At 45.5% G+C, this 27,657-nt stretch overlaps 1 protein-coding gene across 1 annotated transcript in view; it reads right to left on the minus strand.

The window, feature by feature from the left end:
* Nucleotides 1-20,027: 20,027 nt before the first annotated feature.
* Nucleotides 20,028-27,657, minus strand: part of ABCB7 (ATP binding cassette subfamily B member 7) — a 42,135-nt gene continuing 34,505 nt past the window's right edge. The window contains exons 14-16 of the mRNA XM_040614291.1: nucleotides 25,587-25,690; nucleotides 23,873-23,980; nucleotides 20,028-21,096 (exon numbers count right to left, since the gene is read on the minus strand). Coding sequence (XP_040470225.1) covers nucleotides 20,878-21,096; nucleotides 23,873-23,980; nucleotides 25,587-25,690 — 431 coding nt within the window. The 3' untranslated portion in view covers nucleotides 20,028-20,877. The remainder of the gene's footprint in view (nucleotides 21,097-23,872; nucleotides 23,981-25,586; nucleotides 25,691-27,657) is intronic.

Raw genomic sequence — 27,657 nt, forward strand, 5'->3', positions numbered from 1 at the left:
TCACGCCGCGCCCCCCCGCCGCGGTGTGTGCGGGGGGCGGGAGGGAAGCGCCGCCGCGGCGGGACTCACCTCAGCGCCGGGCCCGCGAGGGAAGGGAGGCGGCCGCGCGGGGCCGGCGGGTCCCCCCGCCCGCCCGGCGGAGTCGGCGGCTGCGGCGCCTCAGCGCTGCTCCATGCGCCCGGGGCCCCGGCGCGCGCAGGTGGACGCGCCCGCCCCCCCCCCCCCCCGCCCGCCCCGCGCGCGCCGGCCCCCGCCCCTCCCCCCCGCGCGCGCCGGCCCCCGCCCCTCCCCCGCCGCCGCAGGGCCCCCGGCGGAGCCAGCGCTCCCGGCCCGCAGCTGCGGCGCCTCACGGCCGGGCCCCCCGCGGCGCGCACCGGCCCCGCGCTCCCTGCGGAGGGACTGGGGGGGGGGGGGGGGGGGCGGCTCCCGCCTCGCCGCCGCCGCCGCCGCCGCGGCCGCTCCCTCCCCGCCGCCGCCGCCCCCACCCCGGCCGGCCGTGCCCACTGAGGAGGTGCCGGGCCGCTGCCATTGTTCCCTCAGCCGCGGGACCGGCGCCCGCCCGCGCGCGTGTGTGCGTGTGTGTCCGTGTGTCCCGCCGCGGGAGCGCGCCGCGCCGCCACCGGGCATAAAGGGCGCGCGGCCGCGGGCCCGGACCCCACGGGGCGGAGCGGGGCGGGGTGGCCTCACCTGCCGCCGGCCCGGGGCAGCTCCCGGCCCCGCACCCCGGCCCGGCGGAGGGGCAGCTGCGGGGCAGCTCTCCCGGGCGGGGGAAGATGGGCGCCGGCAGGAGGGCGAGGCGGCCGGGCTGCGATGGGGCGGCGGGGCTGCCGGCCCCCACCCCGTGCACCGCGCTGGAACCGCCTCCCGGGCCGCACGGCTTAACACCGCCAAGCGCGGCCGGTGCCAGGAGCGAACGGGGGCTGGGGCGGGGGCAGGGGCCGCGGCCCCCCGCGGGCTCCACGGCGCGTTACTAGCGCTGCGCCTTACCGTCAGGTGTCTGTGAGGGGCCGCGGCCGCCTCGCCCGCCTCGCCTCACGGTGACCAGGGCCCGCCGCGGTGCCGGGCACCGGGGAGAGACAGGGACGCACCGGGCGCTGCCTCCTGCCGAGCAGGGGGCGAGGGAGCGGGCGAGGCGGGGGCAAGGGCTGCAGTCGGGCACCCCCCCGCTGCGCGCAGGACCCCGGGCAGGGCGGCCCCGCCGCACCGTGGCACCCGCACCCGCGGGCCAGCGGGAAGTGTCAGCGGGGCAGCTCCTGAGTCCGCGGAATTGTGCAGCAAACAGAAGGCACACCAGGCACCCGCAGTGTAACCGCGCCGAAGGAAAGCAAGATGAGGAATAGCCTTTCGGTTTAATTAAATTCACGGTGATAAATCTAAGAGAGGGTCCTACTCTTACGTTACCACTTGAGCTTACACAAAATCCTACCAGCTCTTCATCCTAGCCAACACAACACAGTCTAAAAAGTTCGTTAGGTAATAGTGTAACTAAAATTCTAAAGTATCGAGCGCTTTAGCCCTTGTTCTCCCAGCGCCGGAGAGCCCCATGTGTATATGCAGTAATAAAACGGGAATTGCGTCCGGCAACTCATGTAACGCGCTCTGAATTCGGAATGCGTTCTACATCAACTTCCAGTATTGCAAAATAAGCAACTAATCTCATTTGTTCTTTGTTAACGGTGGTAGCCGAGATATGCCACACATCACGTGCGAATAAATAATTCATTCTCACTGCAGCAGCAGGGCACATCGTTGAAGTGTTCTGCCCCGCTGCAGAAGCAGAGGCAAGCAGTTAAGGGACTCAACTAAGGCCACGGAGCGAGTTGCTGCCACAATGGTACCACCTCCCGGTCCTATCCTGCTATGGTTGTCCTCTCCACCATCACCACTTGCTGTGGAAATCGCACCATTTAGTTCCCAGACCTCTGCGCATTTGTGATCTTCACCACAACGTTGTGTGGTGGTTTGTGCACACACACCGTTTTCTTGACAGAAAGATTCAAGTATTATGAGTAATTAATTGGGGGTCAAGTGAGGTGGCGATAGTGCACCGGGCAGCACTCAGTAAAATAAACACAATTGGATGGTGTTCGTTAGCCGCTTTCAAAATTTCATGAACTCAGGGGAGGTTTTGCCCTCCACCCCTCTGCCCGCAGCACGCTCCCATACAGGCTCTTCCTTTCAAAACCACCACCAAAGGCACACCACCAAATCTGGAGGCTCCTCTGCAAAGGGACCTCGCCACACCCCGCGGCGAGTGGGAATTACATGACTAGAAGCACCGGGGCACTGACACCAAGTTTGTCAGACCTACCCAACTCGTCCTGATGCCTTTGGGAAGGAGACGGCAGCGGTGCTGTGTGCAGGGAGACTGGCAGCTACAGCAATCAGCAGAATATAATCACACAGATCAGATTAGACGTAAGCATGGGGAGAGCTGTCGTGGAGAGGAAAAGATACATTCAATTAAATAAGCCTTGCACCTGGATCCAGTTTAGAAGACGACAACCCAAGTATTTATTTAAATGCTGTCTTTTAGAGAGAACACAAACATAAGGCTCAAAGATTATCCTTGTAGCTATGATACGATACAGCACCTTTAGTTTCACTTACCCACACGCTACTCATTTAAGGTACTTCAGTTACAAAACTACCACAATACTAATCGATCAGCAGCATAAAATTCTGTGCAGCATCTTGGGCAATCTTAAAAATTAATAGTCTGTGCACTGTGATCTTTTTATGTACTGCCACAAACAGATGCAAAAAGTGCATTGACATGATGGAAGCGCAGCTACCCACCTTGGCTGGGTATTAATTTTCCACACTGTCAAAGAAAAGAGACTCACAGGTGCGAGAACAAGGTGCTAAGAAAACTCCTTTTGGCAGGAGGAGATCAACACAACCGCGAGCGAGGAGCGATTGTGATGCCAGCCAGCACCTCGCTCTGCCCTGCCGCGCACCCTCGCTGCCCTCCTGACCTCCCCAATACAGTGCAGCTGCAACGTGCATCGTAATCATTCACTACAACCTGTAAGACGGAGCAGATCAGACATTTACATCTGTCCCATCCTCCCAGCTGTCTTCACACAAAATCCGTGCGCCTCGACACATCCGTACGCTGGGAGCCTATGCCTGCTTGTCTGCCTCGGAAGCAGGAAACAGGGTCTGAAATAGCAGAACCCGGATTATGGCAATAGGCCACGGTGGTTTCCAGTTCTCCAAGCACCTATTTCCTGATCCTTCCTTCTTTTCCTGACACATGGGAGCCTTGCTGAGGCATACACAGTAAGGGCTAAACCCCTCACCTGGTGCAGCCCGACGCAGGCAGCCCCTCTGCTGAGCAGTACCAGAGACAAAGGTCGAGGTTTGTGGGGGGATTCCAGTTTGCCCATGGCACAAGCACGATGTGAATGTGGTTTTCAAAGATCTCCGACCCGAGACTCTTGAGTAAGCCTGGAAAACAGTCGTTCAAGCAGAAAGCTGCCCAGATGTTACGAACCTTAAAAACCCAAAGCAAAAGGCACCAGGACAACAGGAGACATCACCCTCCTTATTCCACACTACCGCAAAGGGCCGGAGAGGCCCCAGTCCGCCCGCCTTTCAGGATCAACGTCTGAAGCAGACCGGGGTAACGGTCAGAGCAGGAGGCACTCGATGCAGCGGGGGGCTCTGGTTCAGGTGGGCGAGGGACTCACCCTGCCTCCTCCCTCCCTCCTCCCCAGGCCCTGAAGTGCGATTCAGAACCGTGTGCTGCGGGAAATAATGCTGAGCCTGCAAACAGTGATTCATTCTTACTGAGGCTGAGGCAATTCCTGAAGGAGAACCAACGCTGGAATCGCTAACGGTCACATACGGAATTTCTCCTTTCCTGTCTGTCGTGCCTGGCAAGCCTTAAAGCCTGGTCAAAACCGCATGGAAACCCGGAGCTGTTGTTCGTTAGGAACCCCAGTGGCTGCAGAAAGGCTCCCTCAACACTCCTGTCCTGCATCCCCCCCCCCCACCGCGCGCTCTCCAAGGGGAGTGGAGGAACAGTGCTGCCATTTGGTTTGTACCTTCCCTTTGCCCTGCCGGTGATGGTTCCGGCACATGCAGCACAAACTCAAGGCTGCTGGTGACCTCTCTGGGCGAGACACATTCCCAGTGTGCCTGACAGGGCGACAGAAGGAAGGAAGGTAGGCGAGGAGGGTCCCAGGTTAGTTTCCCAGGCATCTCCATTCCCTGATCTGCTCCTTGCTCCACGGTTAGGCCCCTCCACCCAAAACAACCCAACCCTCCCTTGCAACCCCTTCACATGGCTAAATCCGAGTCAGAACGTTCTGGCAGGTTCACAGCCTGTGAGGCTCCCATGGCCCACTACATTACAGCTGTGCTGCCGTCAGGCTCTGATCCCCCAGATCAGTCCCGATCTATTTCTCCATTTCCCCCCACCTTCCTCCCAACATTTCAACTTCAAATTGTAAATCTTTGTTTAAATTGTGCATTTGTCTCACCATGTTTCCCTGGCCAAACACCTCATTATTGGTGGCTTCTGAACAGGAGGAAATAAAAGCACACATTTGTGCCTCGGCCAAGAGGAATGCTCTGCGGACAGAAGGCTCTGTGTTCTCTCATTTCCCTGGCAGGACTAACAGCCTTGGCCACTTCAGGGGAGGCTACTGGATTAGCAGGGGGGAGGAGCAAAAAAAAAAAAAAAAAAAATAAGAAGAAGAAAAAAAAAAGAAACACCAAGCAACAACAAAAAAGGCCCATGAACGGTCTGGTGTATTTGCAGTGTGCCAGAGTACAGGTTAGAACAAAACCTGGAGAAGGCAAAAGGATCAAGGAATGTCAAAGTAGAAAGCTGAGGGGAAGGAAAGAGGGATGGAGATCATGAATGCAGCTTCGGAGGCCGCACGCCCAGTGCAGCAGCACAGCTGCTCCCCGGCTGAACCCCCCACCACCTCCGCATCAGGGTCCCGGAGCCCCGGCTGCACTCCCGTGTCCTTGAGCCCCAGGTGGGGACACAGTCAGATGGATGAATGTGAGATTGGATGGGGAGGTGGGGTTGCCTCCCTGGGTGGAAGGCTCCTGCACTTCTGCACAGAATTTCAGCACAGGTGCAGTGAGCCCCACGCTGCCTGCGCACACCTAATGCACTGCTCAGGCATTGACCCTTGGTCCAGCACGTGCCTGGGAAGACTCAGACCCGCTGTGGATTCATTACAGATTTGACCCACCCACGTGCAGTAAATCCAGTGACCACCCACATGATGTCAGTCACCTCTGCTGTGGGCACTGACTGGGGAACTGGCAGAGATGCAGTCGGTGGCTCTGGACAGCCCACGGTCCAAACCCAGCTGCTGCTCTGCCCAAGCTAGCCGGCACCTAAACCCCTGGGTGGAGACAGCAGAGCCAAAGGAGCTGTGAGGACTCCGCGGTAACGGGTGGACACGCAAAGCTGGTTTAGCATTGCCATCCTTCACGTTATGCTGATGTCTGTTTGGGGTGGCCAGCAGGAAAACAGAAGAAAGCCCAGTCCTGTTTACTGGTGATGGAGCTGTTACTTACAGGGTGTTAATAAATTATTGCATTTCCTCAGGAAACATGAAGCTCCTTGTGCCTGCAGGCACCTTCTGCTTTATGCTCTTGCTTCAAGTGTAGCGGACGCTCCAGTAGCGAGCAGGGGTTACAGGGAGCAGTGCTGATGAACAGGGTTGGTTTTAATGCAGGCAGGGCAGCGGCGCAACATGGCCATGTGGGTCTTGCCATCCCAGTTGCTGCTTGGCCACTCTTCAGAAATGAATCTAACCCTCGAGAAATACGCAAAGGTAAATTCATCTTGCCAGCAGAAGTGTTCTTTGAAATGAGTGTTGACGGAAAGGCTCGCTTCCTTTGAACCTAAATGTCCTTAGACTATTTTCCTGAAGCACTGGACGCTGCTAAGTTCAGGAGCCAGCTTGAGATTCACCTCAGCATCAGCCTGCAGAACCACTGCGGTTCAGCCCTCACCTCTTTTAAGCCCCATCTAATTATGCAACTTAACTACTTTGAGAACAACAGTTTTGCTGAATATGCAACAGTCTCGTCATCGATTTTGATGTGGGGAGACAGAAGGAAAAAGCTGTTTTAAAGTTCAAGCGTTTCTACAGGGCTTGACTGATGGAAAAGACAGAGCCCTCTCCGGTCTATCTGAAGTCAAATGCCATTTTCTCATGTGTCTTGGATGGGTCCACGTCTACTGGAGCAGAAAGGTATAAATCTTGGCTCTTTTCCTACCCATTTTTCTTCAGGACTGTAGCTGATCGTTAACTACAAGGAACGCAGCTTCATTAACGTGCATTAGCCAATGACTTTCCTATTACCACTGCTGTCTCCAATCAAAGAATCATTTATGGAAAACAAGGGCAGAGGGAACAACATGCTTTGGCAGCTTTAAGATTATAGGCCCAAAGCTTTATACCCTCTGTCTTACATTTTTACGTTAAAGTATCACGAAATATTACCATGTTTTTCATTATTATTTGTGGCACTAAATACTGCGGCACACAGTGCCAGATGGCTGATATTCAGAATGAAAATAATGCAAGGCCAGTCTTAGGAAGACTCAATGAGAATGTAATAGCATGCATTCATCCTGCTTTCCTAATGCACAGAGTTAAAATATTAGCAGACTTAAAATCTGGTTTTCCAATTTGTAAGAATAGCATATTATAGAATTATATGCATGCATATATACATATATTTAAATATGTATGTATAAAGATTTTAATTTCTTTCCATTTTATTTGCATGTTTCAAGGGTCTTAACATAATACATGGGCACATCTTCTTTCACTCTTTAAAAGGTTATTTTGACCAGTAAAGAAAACCAAATGGTTTTGAAATGCATTAGGAACATAAGCAAAAATCTTTTTCCAGAGATTGTTATTGGTACAAAATACTTTTTTTTCTTTTCCCTTTTTTTTTTTTTTTTAAATATATAAACAGCTTGAGTCCTAAACTTAACCAGATGGAAACGTGCCTACAAAGAGTTGGATCTAATTCAGAAGAGACTGACAGCCAACAGATGAGCCAATTTAGACCATCCTATGCCAAAAATGGTCAATCATGTTATCTTACGTGTGACTCTACTCTGGCAGATGCCAACTCTATCCAAACAACTTCAAGCATCTTTTTGGAAGACAGGACTATTTTACACACATTTTAGAAAAAAATCATAATAACACATGATTTTTCTGGAAACATTCCACTTAATTTCAGCTTTTTCATAAGAGATTTTTATTAATTTATTTTAAGGATAAATCTTTTTTTTATAGCCTCCTAATGGAATAAACACTTTCCAATTCAACTAAGACTGATTAAAAAAAATACTAAATTGCAATTCTGTGACAGTGCCCCATTTATTTAAATATTAAGAAAAGAAAAGCTTTACACCTGTGCAAACCAATTTAGCTGCTTTCTTAAGGCAAAATATTTACTATCAAACCCACAAAGAAACATGAGTCTAAGTACAGATTAAATATACTTCTTGCATCGTCATCATCTTCCCCAAAATTCAGACTAAAGTTAAAATTAAAGCACATTTTTTTATGGTGAGTGACTACAACCAAGGTGCTTCTTTATTTTTTTTTAAAAAAAATTTTGTAATTCATAATCTCTCTGCGATTTATTTATTTATTTTTACCTTCCAGAAGACGCATTGACAGATACACTGTTCCTCTTGTCTCCAACTGCAAGAGGACAGGGCCACCTCCTCAGTCTCCACCGTAACCTACAAACTCCCCCTCCAGGGAGTGCAGTGCTGTGTGCTCACTTTTTCTCCTTCTTGCCCTCAGTTTGATTAAGAATAGTCAAAAAGGGGAAAAAACCACTTGTTCAGAGTCCATCCTAAGAGCAGAGGACCACTCCATTCATTCTCTAAGGCATCACATCACCTGTATTTAAGCCCTGTATCTGCTCGTCAGCTCAGTCTCTGTTTAAACTCAATCTGAATTTCAGCTTCACACTAAAGCCCTGGGAGGTCTGCAGGTGATGAGACTTCTCTGCTTAGCAGAGTTTGCAGATCATCGTCTTTCAGAGGACACCTTGAAAGGCCACATTTAAAAAGATGAACGTCTTCAAATCTATTGTTTCCAGAAAGAATAATGCAAGCTTTTCTTCCAGAGAAGAGGGCTGCAGTTCTGCTAGATAGCCTGTAGTTTGGGTGTCGTCTTGACAATTGCACACAGAGTTGCAATTTCACTTTCCATTTGTGTAGTAGGTAATTGCAGTGCCCGTGTGAAGTATCCTTCCCTCATACAGCATAAGGGAGCCAGGCAATTATCCATAGGTCTTACAGTAAGGTCTCCCATTCCCAACCTTTTTATAGTGCCTTTTGTGATGACAGTCCAAGATTTTGAGATCCACAGACATTAATCTAGACGGATGCCTAGGCATCTGGAAGGTCTGAGAGAGCTTCCTTTATAGGACAAATATGTATTCTCAGTTGTGTGATCGTTTTCTTACGTTGTTCCCGCTTCTCTTCAGAAAGACAGTGTCAATGTGCATGACCGATGGGCCTTGACCACAGATGTCAACTTTGCACTTGAGGCAACGCGCACAGAAAGGTTCAGTCACACCAAAGAGACTCACGTACGCACCTCCCAGGCATGCAACGCTCACTTTTCCGTGGACAAAACCACCAGGGTTTAGGTAACCCTCTGCTCACATCAAACTTTTCCCTAACTAGCTCTAGCTGCTGTGTAGATTGTATCGTTCTCACACCTCGGCGGCACACTGGGCTCCAGAACCCTTCTGAGGTGCTTCAGCTCACCCATACAGAGCCGTAGTACTTCTGATGCTTTCAGAACAGATGGCCACATCCACACCGACCCAGTCTGCACCAGGGAGCAGCTTCACAGTCACCCACCAGTAGGGTCAGAGATGCTCAGCCCCAACCTGCCCCAAGGCTGGGGAGGAGGCATGGAGCCCTTGGGAAGAACCACGAACTACCAGAGCAGCTCTTGGAAAGAATGGGAAGTTAAATTTTATCACCTAGGTGGGTTTTTTTTTTAAATAATTAGTTCATTTTCTTTGTCTATGGATTTACTCAATGGGTAAAGAAACCTACGTCAGCCTCACCAGGGCGATCACAGCTTTCCTTCAGTTCTAGGTAAACATCTGGTTGAACAGCAAGAGGTGCTCAGCGCCAAGGGCTTCCCCTCACACATCCTTACCGTACCCAAAGCTTTGCCCACCTCTGTTGTACCACCTGTGATTCAAAAACTGTGTGGCCAACAGCTGGGTGACTGGCAAGGACCTTTTTTGCTATGGCCATGTTCTTTTCTCACCCATTTTAAAGCAGCGAACTGGCTGAGATGTTGGCCACATTGCCACGACCTGGTAAACTGCCGCTGTCTTCAGTTTCTGGGCCATCACTCCAACAGGTCTTACAGCAGGTTCAGTAAGGAGAACTTTAGGGCAAGTTGTGTATTAAAACAGGTAGATGTTGCCTGCACAACACATCCTAGGGGAAACTTTGCTCCACTGTGAGTAACCATATACTTCAGTCACAGGGCCTAACAAACTAATCTAGCGAGGAATCTCTTCTTGTAGAAAGACACAGCTCTTCCACTCGACTGATCACACCTCCACACCTTGCACGTTCAAGGTCTCCTACACTTAGATGACATACGCACACCTGTGAGGTTACACCTCTTCTAACCCTGCCCATTTCATTTTACATTGTCACCGAGTTGCTCTGAACCATGAAGCCATTAGTCCACGCTCGCCTCCCATGCAGGCAGGTCTGGTCACGGCAAAGCACTCAGCAGCAAGGCCTTCCTCGGGCTCCTCTCGCCTCCTCCTGCTCCCTGCACAGCTCATAGGCTAACTGTTTTCACTTCATTACCTTCTGCAGTCAGAGAGAAACCATCCGTTGAGTAACTTCTTTGTAATCCGGCTCAAGTGTTAAAAGTGTGTCGTGGCCATTTACATAGACATTCACCCAAAGGACAGCACGGGTCCTCGAGGAAGGCTTTGGGCTCCCACTTTGGAATGCAGCCACCCCATTTCCACAAAATACCACTTGCATCTCACCACAGTCAATAGGAATAAATCCGAGTGTGTTTAACAGATGTTACAGTTTCCAGATTGTCACAGCTTTCCACCGTTTTCGAGCTGATTGTTACTACAAGATTCCTGCAAGTCACCAGCGAGCAACGCAGCCTCTTGCTCTGCTCATCACGTTCTGACTGATGACGTGAGCTGTCAGACTGTAAAGTCAAAGTTGTCAAATAGCTATAATTTGCAGATTTAGTAAAAGAGCTTAACATTTCTTTGAGCAAAGTACTTAAGAGATGTACTCCGTGGAATTTATGGCCTGTGAAAGTCTGTACGGTTTGCTAGTTAGAACAGGATCTCCACAGGACAGCTCAGATGTCAGTAAAGCAGCTTTGGTCTAAATTCAAGACTGCCATCAGACATGAGCTTATATTCCCACCGAATGAATTTCCACAGAGACTTTAATACCCAAGTATAAAAAACACAGCCATTTTGTAGCATTTGTCACTTGAACATTTATTTGCTAGAAACCTGACTACGTTCCAGTTGGTTAAAAAATAGCTAGAAAGTTTTGGGTCTGAAATTAAAACAAAACAAACCTCACAAAAATAATCAACAGAAAACGCTTTCTGTAGCCTCCGGAGCTGTTCGTACTCTGAAAAGTAGTTTTCTCTATTTCCCTTTTGTTTTCCAACCCGTGGTGGCAGAGGGGCTGGAACTAGATGATCTTTCAAGGTCCCTTCCAAGCCAAACCAGCCTATGATTCCATGACTCACGGCGTTATTTGCATTTGGCTTGCTGTCAATTACTCCTATGCTATTTATACTAGGTAATCTTTTCGATATTGCAGTCCACCTTCAGCTGTTTTCTGTTCCTCCTTTTATTAACTGTGGTCTCTGTGTTTATATTTAGTATGTATATATGTACTCAGGGCTTGACGGTGTGGCATGATGGCTTTATCTGTATGAATTAGGAGCTGAGCGTGTTACTCTCTTGTGAATTACATCCACATCTCCTACAAGAGGACAGAGAGGGTTTTAAACACGGCCCTCCAGCGCACGCCGTACACAGGGCATGCATCACAGGCTGCTGTGCCGACAAACACCTTCCCGATGGTGGCCGAGAGCCACGGCACCACGGCAGTACCCCGCTACGGCTGACGGAATTACAACGATCAATGGACAAAGCGATGACACAAAATGCACAGAAGGAAGTCTCAGAATTCTTTAAGTAACTTACAGCCGCTTTTTGGTACAAATTATTATGTGACTTGAAAATCTAATACCTGGTGGAAATTCCAGCCACCAGTTTTGCTGGGAGCACAGCTCAGGCACCAGCAACCGCTTTTCAAAAAATCCATCCCAACGTTCCACATGCTGCCAGCACGTACACCCAACCGCTCGTTTAGCGACAGCCGCATCCTGCCCACGCTGGGATTCGGGAGGTGGAATTTCAGCTGGGCAGTTCTGCATTTGGTGAAGGGGGGGTTCTGTGGTCAGCTGGAGATTTCTAACATTAACAATTCCAGGGGACTGATAAGAAAGCATGAGGCTCGTGGGGACTGAATTCAACTGTCTCCATGTATTACAGCAGTACCCAAGCAGACATTTCAACGGAGAGGCGTGCTCATTGCAGCAGCACTAAGCAGAAATAAAGGGTTCTGGTAAACACTAATTTTTGGTGGACATGACATTCAAAATCATCCTTTCCACACTGCGAGAACTGCGTGCACGTACCAGTCTCTGCTAAGCCCTATCTGACCATTTCGGAGGCGCTGCCACGTAACACGATCACACACAGAGATGCTGCTGAAAATCAGATGCCTGTAGAACTCGAATAATACATAACCCACAGTGGACAAAAGGCAGCACGGAGAAGGCTGTTATCAGCTGCCTCATATTTCAGGCTGCTCGCCTGCCCAAACTGGAAGAGGCAGATGCTGTGGCAGAGCTCCCCAAGCAGCGCTTCACAAAGCAGCCGCCACAGGCGAGCTCCAAAGGCAGGCCAAGTGCCCGCAATTATTTTAGGGAGAATATGTATTGCCCAGGTATGGGGAGAGGGGAGGAAGAAGAGGCAGCAGAGCACGGGAAGATGATGTTCAAGGAGCGGTGATCAGCTTGCAGGCAAAGCTGCAAGGGAAACTGCAAGCAGCCGCTGCTGTGTGAGGCCAAGGTCAGCGTGCAAAGTTTGCAGTTAAGGGATTGAATTTAGAAAAATCTTCCTTCCCACCACTAACCCAAGTTCACCTCTCTGAATTTCTCTTCCTCTGAGATTTAAATACTGTAAAATGCTGATTAAAAAACCCACCAAACTCACTGCGTTGCACAACTTGAGGCCATTTGACTGATTTTTATCCCCAAAACATGGGAAACGCTGTCTGCTCAGGCAAACAACATTTTCAGTAGCACCCATTACAGTCTCTCCATGGTCCAGACACATCACACACCACCGAACATTCATCGATTCCATCCACACCCTCCTCAAAGAGAAACTTCAGGTGGTTCCACCACACAATTTTTCAGGTTACTGGTTATTCATATTCTTCCCAGTCTCCTCTTTAAACAATTCCCAGATACACACATCCAACTTTATATACGCATCGAGGCGCAGACTTTTTAATGGTTGAATCCAGAATTTGCCAAAATCCTTCTTTTGTTAACGCCAGAGGTATCTGTGATACCTGCAACACAACCTGTGGGAAAGCTGGCAAACACACGACACATCGATCTACTCCACACATGGGCTTCCCTGTATCTGTGGCAGTATGTTACTACTTAGCATTTTAGTAATTTACTTAACTTGCTAACGTTTAATGCACTGCTCCTCGGACCTTCCTTCCAAGAGGGACCACAGGACTGTCATAAGCCTTCACCTGGTGCCTGTTTATTTGGTGAGGTCTTACAATCCCAGGTATGAACGCAGTACACGTTACCAGCACAACCCTTACACAGCCTTTGAAGCAAACCAACATGCAGTTTGCACAAGGCAGAGGTAACAACTCCAGCCCAAAACACTTCTGCCTTGTGCTCTTCCCCCTCCCTTGTATCCTGCTACATCTCCTAGATTACTCGAGTCGCATAGCAAGTAACAGCATCAACAAGCGATGTCACTCCACCTTTCACAAACTCTGCAAACACTGTTATTCCCAGAAAACATTCCCTGGTTTTAATTGTAAATAAGCTCAATCTTTTATCTCTGCTCTTCAAAAGGCAGGAAGTTTTGCAAATCACTGAAGAAATATTTTTTTACACCTGCGTGAAAATACATGAACACGTATTTCTATTTTCTAAAAGCTCCATAGCCCATTTCATAATTCATGCACCAACTGTACTTGAAATGTTCACTCCCAATTACAGACTGACCTTCGCATTCCATTTTCTCTAACTAGTGTAAAATGGAAACTTTTCATCTTTTCAACCTGCACTTTCCTAAACACCTGCCGGTGTACGCCCAAGGCCAGTGCAATCGGCAGGGAACACTTTACAATGCATTCCAGGGTGCAACAGAAGCTGATACATTGTGTTTCAGCCTGTTTCTTTCTTTCCATAAGGGAGGGGGAATATCTTTTCTCCCTTCCCCTCTCTCTTCTCCAGGATAAAGCTGAGAGATTTACAAGACACATTTAAAGTTGGTGTGGCATAAATGCTTTACTTGACAAATTTATAAAGGGCTACAAAGCGTTGAAAACTGGAAATGGAATGTGGGGGAGCTGTCATGTTTACTCTTTCAGCTTTGGGGATGCTGTTTTAAATTCTGCCCTAAAACACTAGTAAAAATGCATTTTTCCTCTTTTTTCATATTAATAAATCCACTGTGCGACTTAGAACAATTGACACTCCTCACCCGAGAGAGATGCTGCACAGCCTCACCGAGGTGACTACGGCCACGACGACATTGCAGCTGCAGGAATGCACAGCAGCTCTGCAAGCCCTCAATTTCATTATGCACACAAACCATATTCTGTCAGCTCTACTTTCACCACTGCCTGGTGACTCAAAAGAAAGTTAATCATCATTTACTCTCACAGCACATGCCTTAAAGCCTATTTCGGAAGCTACCGTTAGCCTAGCGTGCAGCTTGCCGGTATCACATAAAGAGGACCGTAACGGGCTGGCCCAGGGTGCAGCTAGGTGAGCACCTCGCGGCGTGCACCGTGCACCTTGGAGGCTCTTTTCTTAAGCATCCACAGGGCAACACACAGCAATACTTCCCCTCGTATTTTTTTATAAATACATATATATACACACAGACACCACCATACAGCAACGCCTCTAGGCACTGGGCCGGTGCTCTGTGTGGCCAGCCATGTAGAAGAGTGTTTCTTACTGCAGGTGCCACTGCCGGGCTCTGGCAGCACCCGGAGGGACCGGGGACGGAGCCAGCCCAGCCTGCAGACCCTGCTCCGAGCGCTGGTCTCCCAAGGCTTCGCTGGTTCTCCAGGCTGCACCAAGCTCACGTCTTTTCCCCGCGTTTGGGCACATCATCTGCAGAAACCCATCAAAAGCCACGGAGCAGGAATGTAAAAGGTATTTTTCAGGGACTAACCACTGAAGGATTTTCTTATAAAGAAACCAGATGTACACATTAAAGTCACGGAGGAGCTGAATTCTAGAGTACCCGTCCCACAGGAGGCTCGCGCGTCTCCACCTCCAATTTACCTCCCTCGCCATGTTATCAATGACATCACCGTCCCATTAATAAGACAGCTATACAGCACAGTACTGCCACATCACACCACTTTAAAAAAAAATGAAATTCTTCATTTAGAAAAATGCCCTGGCTCCTTCCAAGGAACATAAACTCTCCAGCATGCAGTCAGGCAAGCATCTGCCTGCCGCCAGGTCCGTTCTCTGCGCATAGCAGTGCTACCGGTTTCCAGCAGCCGCCAGGACTAACAAGAGGGATGGCCGTTTAGGTGCTCAACTAACCAAAATAAGCAATTGGAATTTTTTCAATGGGAAGGAGCAGATAATCGATAGAATACTAAATTGTCACTTCTGCATTGTTCGTACACAGATGGGGTGTTAAACAAGCATGGTAACCTCAAAATGATTCCTAATTTATGTGAGGATTGTAAAACGCTGGATTTGTAATTACTGTTTTCCTTGATGTACACATGCAACTCAAATTAGCACTAACACAAGTTATGTGTATACATGAAGACAAACCCCAAACATACTCCCATTATGGCTCTTTCCTCTGAAAAATTAATGACTTTTTTTGTCAGTATACATTGATGGAGTACTCCCGCACAGCATCGTTACGAGATTTAAAGATAGAGCAAATGAACCTTTAGAAACACCAGCTGGAAGTTCATCCAGTCACACTTGAAAAACACCCAGCCTGCACCGGGATCCGCCATTCATTCGTTCCGGACGCACAGCGCGTTCTGCTAGACCACGCGGGGCTCAGGGACGTTCACTCTGAGGCAGTGACGGCAGGAGCAGTGGCTATTGCGGCTCAGATCAATATGGTGCAAGTACATTAGGTGAACTATCAAAATGACCTGTAACTCCAAACTCCCGCATTTCCTGCCTTCTCATTTGATAATGAGGAACTAGAGTTACAGCTGCACAAAAAAGAAATACAGTTAGCAATTACACGCAACGTTATATCCAGGGCTCAAGCAATTCCTTAAAACAAACCTACTGTTCACAAGTTAAGAGTTTACATTTATAAACCCACAGCATTTTAAAGTAAGAAACAGCCAAGCTTTTAACAAGAATTTTCACTCTCATCAGCATGACGCATCTAACATGAGTGCTCTTCACATGTTTTTGCAGCTCCATACACCAAAAAATTAAGGGGCTGTAAAAGCTGCGTGGGAACAGAATTCAGGTGCACTATATGAACTCGCCTTTCCAATCGATCATCTGGAATTTGGTTGCCTTATGCTAACTCACCCCCCCCCGCAATTGTTATCAGCTTCACTGTCATTACCAAGCGTGGCAAACAACTGCTTTTACTAAAAAGGCCAGTTCAAAGCTTCCCTCGCTGAGGGGAAGAGCCACACACCCATCGCTGTTATTAACACCACCGCTATTCATATTCCATACCAGTGACTGTTTCCTCTGGAAATTGCAGCAAAGCTGGGAGAGCCATTTTGACAGGATACCCATTTCTATTCACAAAGATAAATCCTTTATTTAATAATAATTATCTATACACAGACAAAGCACAGGAGTCAGGGTAGAGAAGTCTTCCAGCAGAATGTTTACACGATATGACCTTAAACTAGCTTCTTTTGTTGTTTTTCAACATCTACAGCCTTACTGTACAATGTAAATTTTATATTTCCATTCTGAAAAGAAACTTGAACACGATTTAAAATCTCAGCGTTACGAGATGTAGGTAACTCCTAACCCATGGAACAGAACTGCTGTGAGAAACTGGGGGATCATCTGCCAGCAGCAATTATGAATATCCATTTGTGAAAAGCAAAACCACCCCCCCACCAACCACTAATTAAGTTTTCTAACTTGCAGGCTAGAATAGCCAAAATTTTGCGTCTCGTGTCATTGTACCCTGTGCCTAGTAGGTTTTTACATGGGGATTATAATTAAATTCTGTAAGTTTATAGTTAATAGATGACTATGCACTGCAAGAAGAGCCCCTTTTTAACATCTTTTTCCCACGAACACATTTCCTTTAAAAACAGAGAATGAAAGGGGAAAAAAATTAAACGGCCTTTTCTACTCCAAAATTGCAGACAAAAAGATTTTATAATGGTAGTAGATGACTTTAATTTTGAAAAAGAACCAACTGAAAGTCCAGCATATGAAAAGCTGCTCTTTAGAAAAGTGATGTTCCAGATTACAGAAGAGCAGAATTACCAAGACCCACAGAGGCTCTGAAAGAGCTCCAAAATAAATTCCTTTTCCTCTAAGAAACTGTAAAGCTTTTTAAAGAGACACCATATATATTGTCAGTGCACTACAGGGAGACTCTCGCCAAAGCCATGCCTCTCCCATTCAGCACTTTAAATATTTGCTTCAAATGGTGACACTTCAGAGTCAGAACGTATGAATAAAAATTAGAAATAAAAATATTTTAAAAAAATAATCCAAGAGTGCCCAAGTTTTACTTTCTGGCAGACAACAGAATCACCAATTATTGCTACTGCTTCTCCGAGATGCCCACCCACAAGCAGAACGTAATGTTCAGCATTTTGTTCTTGCCTCCGACGGAGCTGTGCGCAGCTGTGGCAGCCGGGGAACCTGCTCGCCTGCAACTCCTCAGCCACGCAACTATGTTTTCTGCTTTTATAGGAAGTTTTTCCCATTTTACTTGGGAAGGTAACGAGGGGAGAAAAACCTCTTTGCTCTCATTAGTACAGATGCCTTTTCTTTTTTTTTTTTCTTGTCTGCATTTCTTGTGTGTAGCTGCTGAATTTACGATGGTGAAGTGTACTTTTGTAACCTGCCTCAGAAGCAGACAGGCAAGCATACAGAGAATTCCTTCAAATGAAGCCACAAACAAGTCAAGGATGCTGATCTAGCAACTCCATGGCACAGCATGTTCTCAGCCGTCTCCAGAAACCCACGGCAATTCTTTAAACCAAGTATTCTATGACCGGCTCCCTTAGGAGGAAATGCCCTTGCTCATTCCATGTCCTTAAAGTCGGACACAGCTCAGCACCCTGACTGGCACCTACCCCCACGGCGGGGTCCTAACGGCTTTACACCTATAGCAAACCCTGGATGGATTTAAACAAATGTCGATCAATTCTGGTATTTACCATCTGAAAACAGCCCTCATTCCAAACCCGTAAGGCTCAGCTCTTGGAGTACTTGCAAAGCCCATCCCCAGTGACAATACACATCAGCATTCATCTGAAAACTTTCCTTCCAAAATGCAATCAAGTTTGGCATTAAAATTTGGTTTCAGCCATTTAAAAGCTAACGCTAGCTCCTGCGCTCTCTTAGACGCTTCTGAGGATGTCTAAGCCCTACAAATGGGACTGTTCATTGAGGAAAAACGCCAGCACTCTTTTCCTCCATCTTTCAGATGACCAGTGACATTTCTAACACTTGTACCAAAGGAAAAAAAAAATCTTCAGGATTGAAATATTACTATTTACAGCCTTCACACATTATCTGCTGGGTGCAACGGTAGACAAATTATTTCATTCCAATCACCAGCTCTTGTAGGGTGGGGAGGGATGACACATTGTTTGGTTTTTTTATTAGCCACGATACAGCAAAGGGAGATGCCTCATAAAAACATTTTTTTAATAAACCTTTTCTAACTGTTGCAGCTCAGAGATAACTGCACCTTTATAGTCAACCTTACTGCTGTCAGAAACTAAAAAAGGAGACAATTAGTGAAAATAAAAGGAAGATTGTAAGCTAGAATTCTGAACTGCCACTACATTAACAAAGCTTCACTTTGCTTCTGCGCTGCAAGGATGAAAATAAAAGTCCTTGCATTCGAAATACTTTTAAAATAATTTTTAACTGGAGATTGATGCCAGGTTGGTTTTTTTCACCCATCATTTTAATAGAGAGAAAATGAGCAAGTAGCAGAGAATACAGCAAAGGTTCACTCCCTTTAAGTTACCGTTCCTATATTTAGCTGCAGGGGAAGGTATAACACAAATAAACAAACACTACTTGCAACTAAATTTCCAGAAGCACCAAACCCAGTACTTCACTAGTGCCCACACCGAGAAAACTCGCATCTGATTTATAAACGTAATTACATCAGTGTAATTATACTGGCATAATTCCCCAGGAAAAAAGTTATTTTTCAATATCCAAGAGAAGAAATTTTATTTTTAAATTCAACATGAAGAATTTTCCAAAGTAACTAGTGATAAATAGATAACGGTAAATTTCTCTGAAGAGGCCTAAAAATACAACCCTGCAGTGGCGGGCTGACCTTGGCTGTGTGCCCAGCGCCCACCCAGCCGCTCCATCACCACTGGGCAGGGGAGGAAATGTAACGAACGGCTCCTGGGTGGAGATAAGGGCAGGGAGAGCAGCACCAGTTACTGTCAGGGCAAAACAGACTAGATACAGGGAAATTAATTTAATTGATTGCCAGTTAGAAGATGAGAAATAAGATCAAATCTTAAATGTGTTCCCCCACTTGTTCCTTCTTCCCAGGCTCAACTTCACTCCCGGTTTCCCTCCCTCCTCCCCCCAGCAGTGCAGGGGCTGGAGAATGGGGCTGGGGTCCGTCCATCACACGCTGGCTCTGCCGCTGCTTCCTCCTCACAGCCTGCCCTGCCCCAGCCGGGGTCCCCCCACGGCAGACAGCCCCCCACGAACTGCTCCGACCCGATTCCTTCCCAGGGGCCACAGGTCTCCCCACACTGCCCCAGCCTGGGTCCCCCCCACGGGCGCAGCCCCCCAGGCCCAGCCGGCAGCAGGGGGTCCCCAGACCTGCCCCCCCCCCCCCCCCCCCCCCCGCCAGGAGCTGCCCCAGCGCCGCTGCCCGCGGGTCACAGCCCCCTGCGGGCACCCCCTGCCCCGGGGGGGCTCCCGGGCTGCGGGGAGGGGGCTGCTCCCCCGGGGGCTGGGGGCACAGCCTGCCCCGCCGGGGCTGCCCACGGGCTGTGGGGGGTCTCTGCTCCGTGCCTGGAGCCCCCCTGCCCTGCCCTGCCCCGGGTGCTGCAGCGCTGCTGCTCTCGCATGGCCTCGCTCCTCTCTGCCGCTGTTGCACAGGGGGTTCCCCCCTTCTTTAAGATGTTCCCCCAGAGGCTCCCACTGTCGCTGATGGGCTTGGCCTCGGCCAGCGGCGGGGCCATCGCAGAGCCGGCCGGCGTGGGCTCTGTCGGACATGGGGGAAGCTTCTGGCCGCTTCCCCCATTCTCACAGAAGCCCCCCCCCTCCCCCGCCGCTACCAAAACCTTGCCACGCAAACCCAATACACCTGCTGCACTGCCCTGCAAAGACTGAGGTTTCTTGACACTGAAGAAATTTTAACTACTGAAATGAGGAGATTATTATAGCAACACTTTCAGCATTATGCAGGTCATTTTCTCATGCATTAATGACATAATAGAAATTTATGGAAGTCTTTATTGAATCTTAATTGCTCCCTAAGACCATGACTGAAACAGAAAAAATGACTGCATTCTGCTTTGACTACTGCAGCAGATGTTGGGGACACAGAATCCTGAACTCTAGAGTTTTTCATTTAAGGGAAACTTCCAATTCTTCGTATTTACATACAACATTTTGTATGTCTTCTGTGAAGTCACACTATTTTGCCAATTCCAGATTTTTGCCAGCTCTTAAAAATACTGTTAGTTTTCTTTTAGAATAATACCAATACACTTCCCGATAGTCCAGTATGAAAGGTGTTTGTGAAGGGTGAGATGGATAATCCCAATATTTAGTTTGCTACTCCAAGCCTCTAATATTTTGCAGAGGCTTTTCTTATTCTTTGCAAGGAAGAACACTTTAAATCAGAACACCACTGAAGAAATTAAATTGCATCTTCCTCACTAGCAACTGAGTTTAAATTAGCCCAATTACAATTAAAACATGACATATTTATCAACCATTATGAGACATATTGTAAATCCAGGACAAATCTGTTTACAATTCAATAATCCACCTCAAGCAACTACCCCAAAGAATTTACCAATGCCTAAAAAGTGCTGTAAGTTACACTCTTAAAGTTTCTGAAAAAGCTCAGCTCTGGCAGGTACCATTAAATATCAGAGATATCTAAAGATGTAAAAATAGAACTCCTTTGGTTGAAATTATGTCCCTCTGAGAAACTGTAAAACCCTAAAACTGAAAAACCCAGGAAAGTTTTTGAACATTGACTTAAAAACAAGAGCTGCACCTCACTGTAATCTTGTGCATTTTTACCCTATTATACAAGATGAATCCAGGCTCATACTTAGCATGAACAGTTTCCACAGCCTTTCACACTATTGATAATTTCTTCTTCTAGTTTCTTTCTTTCCTCCTCTTTGGACATCCGATTATTTTTCTCTTCCCAGTGTGGATCGTTATGACTATTTAGCACTTTGCTGCTCTGTGTATGCCACATTTCATAATAGAGATTGTTAGGACTTGCCAGGAGGTCTGCGTGTCTACCGCGCTCCACAACTTTGCCCTGTAAAAGAAGGGGAGTAAGTCAGTAATGGGTATCACTAGATTTTAGGAATATAAATGCTGCCAAGATATGGGGCACAGTTTTACAGAATAGATCACAGCAGTTAGTAATGAGAAGGAGCTTGGGATGCCAATGAAAGGTTGCATGTGTGCTGCGCACTGAATTGCTGCCACGATGCAAGGCGAAAACAAGGAGCTGGGTTTTTCCTCAAGCTTACGTAAATGGGAACACGGATGCCTTTTGTCCACGTGCACAAAACTTAAAGCCCACAAACATGCATGAACTGGAAGAGCTATTTAAAGTAAACACAGGCCTCTGTATGAGCAGCAACATGTTAAACTACTACTGCAAAAGTCAGATGAGTGTACCAAAACTAACATGTATTTGTCTTTGCTTGATAACACACACACAGAAAAGTAAAGGCATAAAGAGAGGGACTTGTGCTAGATAAGCAAACACGTTTAAAATCAAATCCTAAAAACAATTAGGGTAAATTGTGCTTTTAGATGAGTACTCAGTAACTTGTGTCACTGCAACTGCCGTCATGAAAATCGAGTGAGCAGTTCAGTTCATCTGTGCTATTCTCAAGAGCAAAGATGATTTATTGACTATCATTGTGGAAACGGGAAGGAAGAGTTGGAGAGGAGAACTCAAATCCTACCGACAGTGAAACAACACTATTCTTCAAAAAAACAGACTCATCTTTCTACTTTGAAATACACATTTACATATGCCGATTTAAAATCAAAATAATGTATTCATTCTCCAGCTATTCTTTCCTTTGGGAAAAGACAGCATTGTACGGATGACTACATGGATTTTGTATTAGTTCTAAATTCTGATCTACAATTAAATCTACCTCCTTGTGACAGCTGCTGATGAACATGCTGGGAAAAAAATTGGGTCTTGTCACTTCTATTACTAGTCATGCTGGTGGAATCTGAACACACATACACTTGACCAACGTAACTGCAGAATTTACTTAAAAACTTTAAGTGGTTAATTTAGCGAGTTCATTGTTATAAAGACCGTGCTTTTGAATTATGGCCTTTTTTTTATTAACTCTCGCACGATCGTCAAAAACTTAACTTCTCTGTTCAGCTTCACAGCATTAGGATCAATATCATCAATACAGTGTTTGCTTACTCACTCAGGAATTACTCTGACGTTACCCAGGCAAAGGTGCTGAAATTGCAATGCCCTATTTCCATTGCTAAGCAAACCCAGTCACAATCACCTTGTCTCATCTCCACTACCAGCCTTATTTATCTGGTTGCTAACACAGCGCTCATCAATCAAACTGGGATGACAAGAGGCAACTTTTTGCTGAGCAAACATCAATGATGCCTCACGAAGCAGTCGGGCACTAAAAGTGATGCACCACACTGCCTCACTCATTCACAATCTTTATTACACTAACATCATTCATGTAAGTGAGCACCCTAGCTGTTTTGCAGTTTTAGGTTGTGCTTTTATTTTTAATTTAACAGTTACAGTGTAACACAAAACACACTCTTAGTAAGCTGTGAAAACTTGCATCAGAAACAAAAAGTCGCAGATTGCCTTGTAACATGTTAAAAAACATTTGCAAGATGTTTTAATGTGCAGTTACATAAAGGATACACCTTAGGAAATGATTTTTCAAGGAAAAGATGAAAAAACAAGCAGATCAAAACCAAATAAAAATTCCACAGAGCAGCATGAGTGATTTATTCCACTACTTCATTTTGAAATTCATGTGAAGCTGAGATTTGTATAGCACAGACAGTCATGAACATCACCATAAGATTTTGTTCTAATTCCCCATGAAATCATTTAATGTACTGTAGGAGTAATTTATTTTCTTTTAGAGAGGCATATTTTAGTCACTAAATACACCTATGATCACAAGCATATAAATAGCAACTGAAAAAAAATGAATGCAGAGATAAATTTAACATCTATTATCAGCAGATTATAGCACTACATTTCCAGCATCATCGGTTAAAAGAGTAACTACAAAGTTTAATAAGGACATTTGTTTATTTTATATCTCTAGCCAGATACGTGTGATAGAGAAGAAAATGGACTTAGGACAGACTGAATGTGAGATAAACAGCTGAGTAGTGGTATTAGTAAATTAAATGCTGAAACTTTCTTTCTTTTTCTCTCCCCACCCCCCCTTACAAGAGAAGCATACAGAAAAGGAATAATCACACTCTTCCACAGGTACAATAGAGAATGGTGTTCAGATTTATTATATAATGAGACTGAACAATCCTACAACAGTTTTATCTGCATGGAAACAGAACATGCTGTCCTCTCTCTTTCCATTGAAAGAAAAAAAAAAAACCAGTGAATGTATGTGAAAAAAATAGACATTCACTGAGTAATGGTAATGAAGCATAAATTAGGGGAACATGTTAGGAAACCTAACCTGACAGAAGCACATAATAAATTAAATTAAAAACATGCAACATTAAGCCAGTCCCAGAGCATCAAGTGAAATTTGCAATAATACATATAAAGAACATGCAATTAAATAAACAATGCAAATGAGGTAAAAATACAACATACAAGAGTCACACATGCAAGTTTCTGCAGCTGATAAACTGTTAGTTGCAATAAGAAATATATAAAAAGCAAAGCTTGGGCCAGAATTTTCTAACAAGGCTCATTTCCAAAGAAAGAACTTTCAGTAGTTCGGTGGGAGAGTATTTCAAAATGGACGCACAGACTCTCTAAAACAAACGCTGACATTATGTGAAAATTACACATCACAGGGTGATCATCTCACCTGATCCAGCACAATAATTTCATCCGCATCAACTACTGTTGACAACCTGTGAGCAATGAAAACTGATGTTCGGTGTTTCACCATGTCCTTCATGGCACTGAGAATATTCTGCAAAATTAAAACAGAGACAAACTCTTGCACACTCCTAGGTGGTACAAAGAGAAATAAAATGCTGTCTGGAAAAATGCAATTTACTGTAAGTTTTGAGAAACATCTCCAGTACTGCTATAGCATCACAATAAGAAAGAGCTACGAGTACCTACAGAAGAAACAGAAGAATCCCAAGCACGAAATACCTGTGCCTCTGATAAAGTCCTCAAACTACAAGAAAAAGCTTGCATTCACAGAAAAATGCAGATAACCCAAGGGACAAAGGAAGAGAAGTGTTACTTGATTTCAGGAAAAAGTTCCCCATGCAGCCATGCTACAAAAGCAACATAAAGAGCAATAAAGGCATGTGAAAACAATAAATCGTCACAATAACACTACTTTGCAATCAATGAAAGTTAAAGAAAAAATCCTCCTCAACATCGTGCCAACGTGGAACATAAAGCAATCCTGGGAATTATCTATCCACCGTTTCCTTTGTGAGTACTCTTCCACCTTCCCAAACTGCATTCAGGTGCAAGCAGCACTAACTGGAAATTTATGTTCTCACTGCGATTATTTTCCTTGAAAACCACTTGCCTTTGTGAGAAAACATTTCTATTACCGCACATACTTTTGCGGAAAGGACTCATTTTCATTTGCTGTCTTTAAAGTGCAGTTCTGCTGAAACTTTCAGCTTTCCTTATGATTATAAATACATATAAATACTTATGATAATAAACACAGCAAAACAAAAGAGAAAAAATCCAAGTAGTGTCCTGTAGAACTGCGTGTGTTATGAACATTTCTGGTCTAATGGGGAAACTGTACTATATTTAAATGCTGTACTATATAGATGTACAGTTTGTACTCTGATTTCTTTGTATCTGGAAAATGAAAGTAATTTAGTGATTACAGGTCAATAAATTTGCTCAATAATCTGCATAAGTGAACATAAACATAGCTCGAGCTCTAGTTTTTCATGACATTAGTTTGTGAAATTACTGCTGGTGCTGAGAGTTTTTTGTTTAAGCACAGACGTAGTTATGAAGCCTGATGCAGTGACTGTGGTAGTGTCATGACATCTATGTCACAACGCTCTGATGTTTCACAGCCCTTCCTGTGAAATGAATACAAATTAATACCAGCGCTGCAGGTTACACCTACCTGATTTGCATCTCAGAAAGATGCTGCACAATAAACAAGAGGTTTTCTGTTCTGCGTTATGTCACAATTATTTATAAGACATCTTTAAGGAATGCTAGATGTCACCTAAACACCTTCTAAAGTGGATTGGAAAGCTTCACACTTCATGGCCGCATGAGGTATTTGCAACAGTTTCAAGAGATGAATGTTTAATGGTGAATGGGACCTCCAGAGTGTAAAACAGAAAATATGCCCAGAGACAGAGTTGATATTCTTAACTATGTCTCGAGGCAGACAGACTCACTAGCTCTGCTCTGGCCTTTAGAAAAAGGGCTTAGACATAGAATGTCTTAATAATAATAATACCAGGAAAACCCATGATAGCTCAGAATTCTTTCCAAGAGGAAAAGAACAAGGAAAAAAAACATCAGAATCAAATCATTACACCACTTAAGTTTTATATTTTGTTATCCCAATTTACCTCTTCTGTAATTGAATCTAAAGATGACGTGGCTTCATCATAAAGAAAAATAAGTGGCTCCTTTAACATTGCTCTAGCAATTGCAACTCTTTGCTTTTCTCCTCCTGAATGGGGGGGGGGGGGGGGGGGGGGAAGGGGGAGGGGAAAAAAAGAAAGATGATATTACAATCTTGATATTCTAAATTAAACAGCAGACGCAACTGTTTTGGGGGCTGTGGGGCTTTGGTTGGTTGGTTTTGTTTTGTTTTTTTAAATACACATAATGGTTGCTACTGATAAAGGTCTGTACATGTTATATAAGAAATCACACAGGTTCCTGCTCCCTGGTAAATCTAAAGCAATTCAAGATTATCTTTTTATAAAAGGACAGAGAACTATTTTGTATATGCTGCAAGGCAAGAGCCTCCTACAGGTAAGTAATGATGATGTACGGTAACTCACTCTGTACTCCAGGGAGCATGAGCTCATTTACCTGCTCTAAGCTATGCCCTGTACAGTAACTTTGCATACAGACATACTGCTTTCTCCCACAAATAAACAATGCTCTGTCCACACCTGCTGTATTTGATTTCATGCACCTTGTGCACACATTTCTTCTTTCAGTCCCTCCTTGAAATTCATCTAACTTTCCATTCCGTAATGGCCCAGACTTAAAAGTATCCGTACCCAAAAGAGCCTTAACCAGCAAATTTCAGTAAAGATCACAATTAATATGGTACTGAATACCACCTTCATTATGCAAGCTACTGTATGTTGGTTTCTGATGTAACCAAGTTTCAGACTAGTTTCCTCCCTTCACAATTCTTATAGCCAACATCTACTCAAGAATAACTTTGGTCAACATTTACAGACAGGAAAACAGGTGCATTTGACAACTTAAAATCTGCTAAACATTTGGTATGCAATGCAAACATTTCACATTTGTGCACTTGCCCTCCTTTGTTTTATTCAAGGCTTCAAAACATTCCATTTAATATAATTATATTCTTGTTAATGTTCCATTCCTATCAGGAGAGAACATGCTTTAATAAACCATTTAAAAGGCTGATAATAATGCTGCAGTTTAAAATTTAAACTGTCTTTGGCAGAACTCAGTAGCAATTAGAATTGTACAATTTACTCAGTCTATTTTAATGCACTCTCCCTCTCTCTCCTGTAAAGCATGTTCAAAACTCACAGCTTGACAATATCCATGTTTGAAAGACATACTACAATAACAACATCCAAGGTCTTTCCTTACATTTGTAGCATATTGACTTGTTTCATGCTCTTCCCCATTCACATTCAGAGCAGCAGCATGTTAACTGTTTCATTCACAAAGTCAGAGGCTCAGGCTGTTACAGCTCTGCCTACTACACATCGACACTGAAATGGATTCCACTTGATAAAGCCAACACAACTTGGTTTTCATTATTTACTCGTGATGAATCAGTCTCCAAGACCAGTAAGAACTGCACTAAATACTTACTTCACCATTTCAATTCTCCCACCACACAAGGGGAGAGAAACTCAGGTAGTGAGGCTTGTTATCCATGCTACCGTACTGTCACTACGGAATCTTCTATGTATTAAGGTTCTTGCCAATTATTAAAAAAAAAATAATCCACCAATTTTAAAGTATCAAGACAGCACTTCTAACATACCGTTTTCTAATGTCAGTCCTCAAAGTAGTAAACTGTTAATTTACTAGAAGAAAGGAATCCATAACATAGCAAATTTTTGCATACAGGCAGAATCCAATTTACTTTTTCTTTTTTAAACTAGTAATTTGTTGCAATCAGATTTAACTGTTCACAGAACCAGGCTCCCAAGTTAAGACTGCAGCCTTTACTGGCCCCACACATTACTACCACAGTTCACACATCTGGGACCCGTATTAAGTTGTCATTGTGCCTTTCACTGAGACACCCACCACATCAGTGGTCCTGAAAACCTTGTTTTTCCACCACACACATATAACGAGTGGATTTCAAAGAGGACCACTTAAATGCATAGAGTTTTCGCTCCCCCTATTTCTCCCACAAAATATTATTTGAAAAAGACAAAACAAGTCAGGACTTTGTTTCTTCTC

The sequence above is a fragment of the Falco naumanni genome, chromosome 14 (assembly GCF_017639655.2).
Source record: "Falco naumanni isolate bFalNau1 chromosome 14, bFalNau1.pat, whole genome shotgun sequence".
In the NCBI taxonomy this organism is placed as follows: Eukaryota; Metazoa; Chordata; class Aves; order Falconiformes; family Falconidae; genus Falco; species Falco naumanni.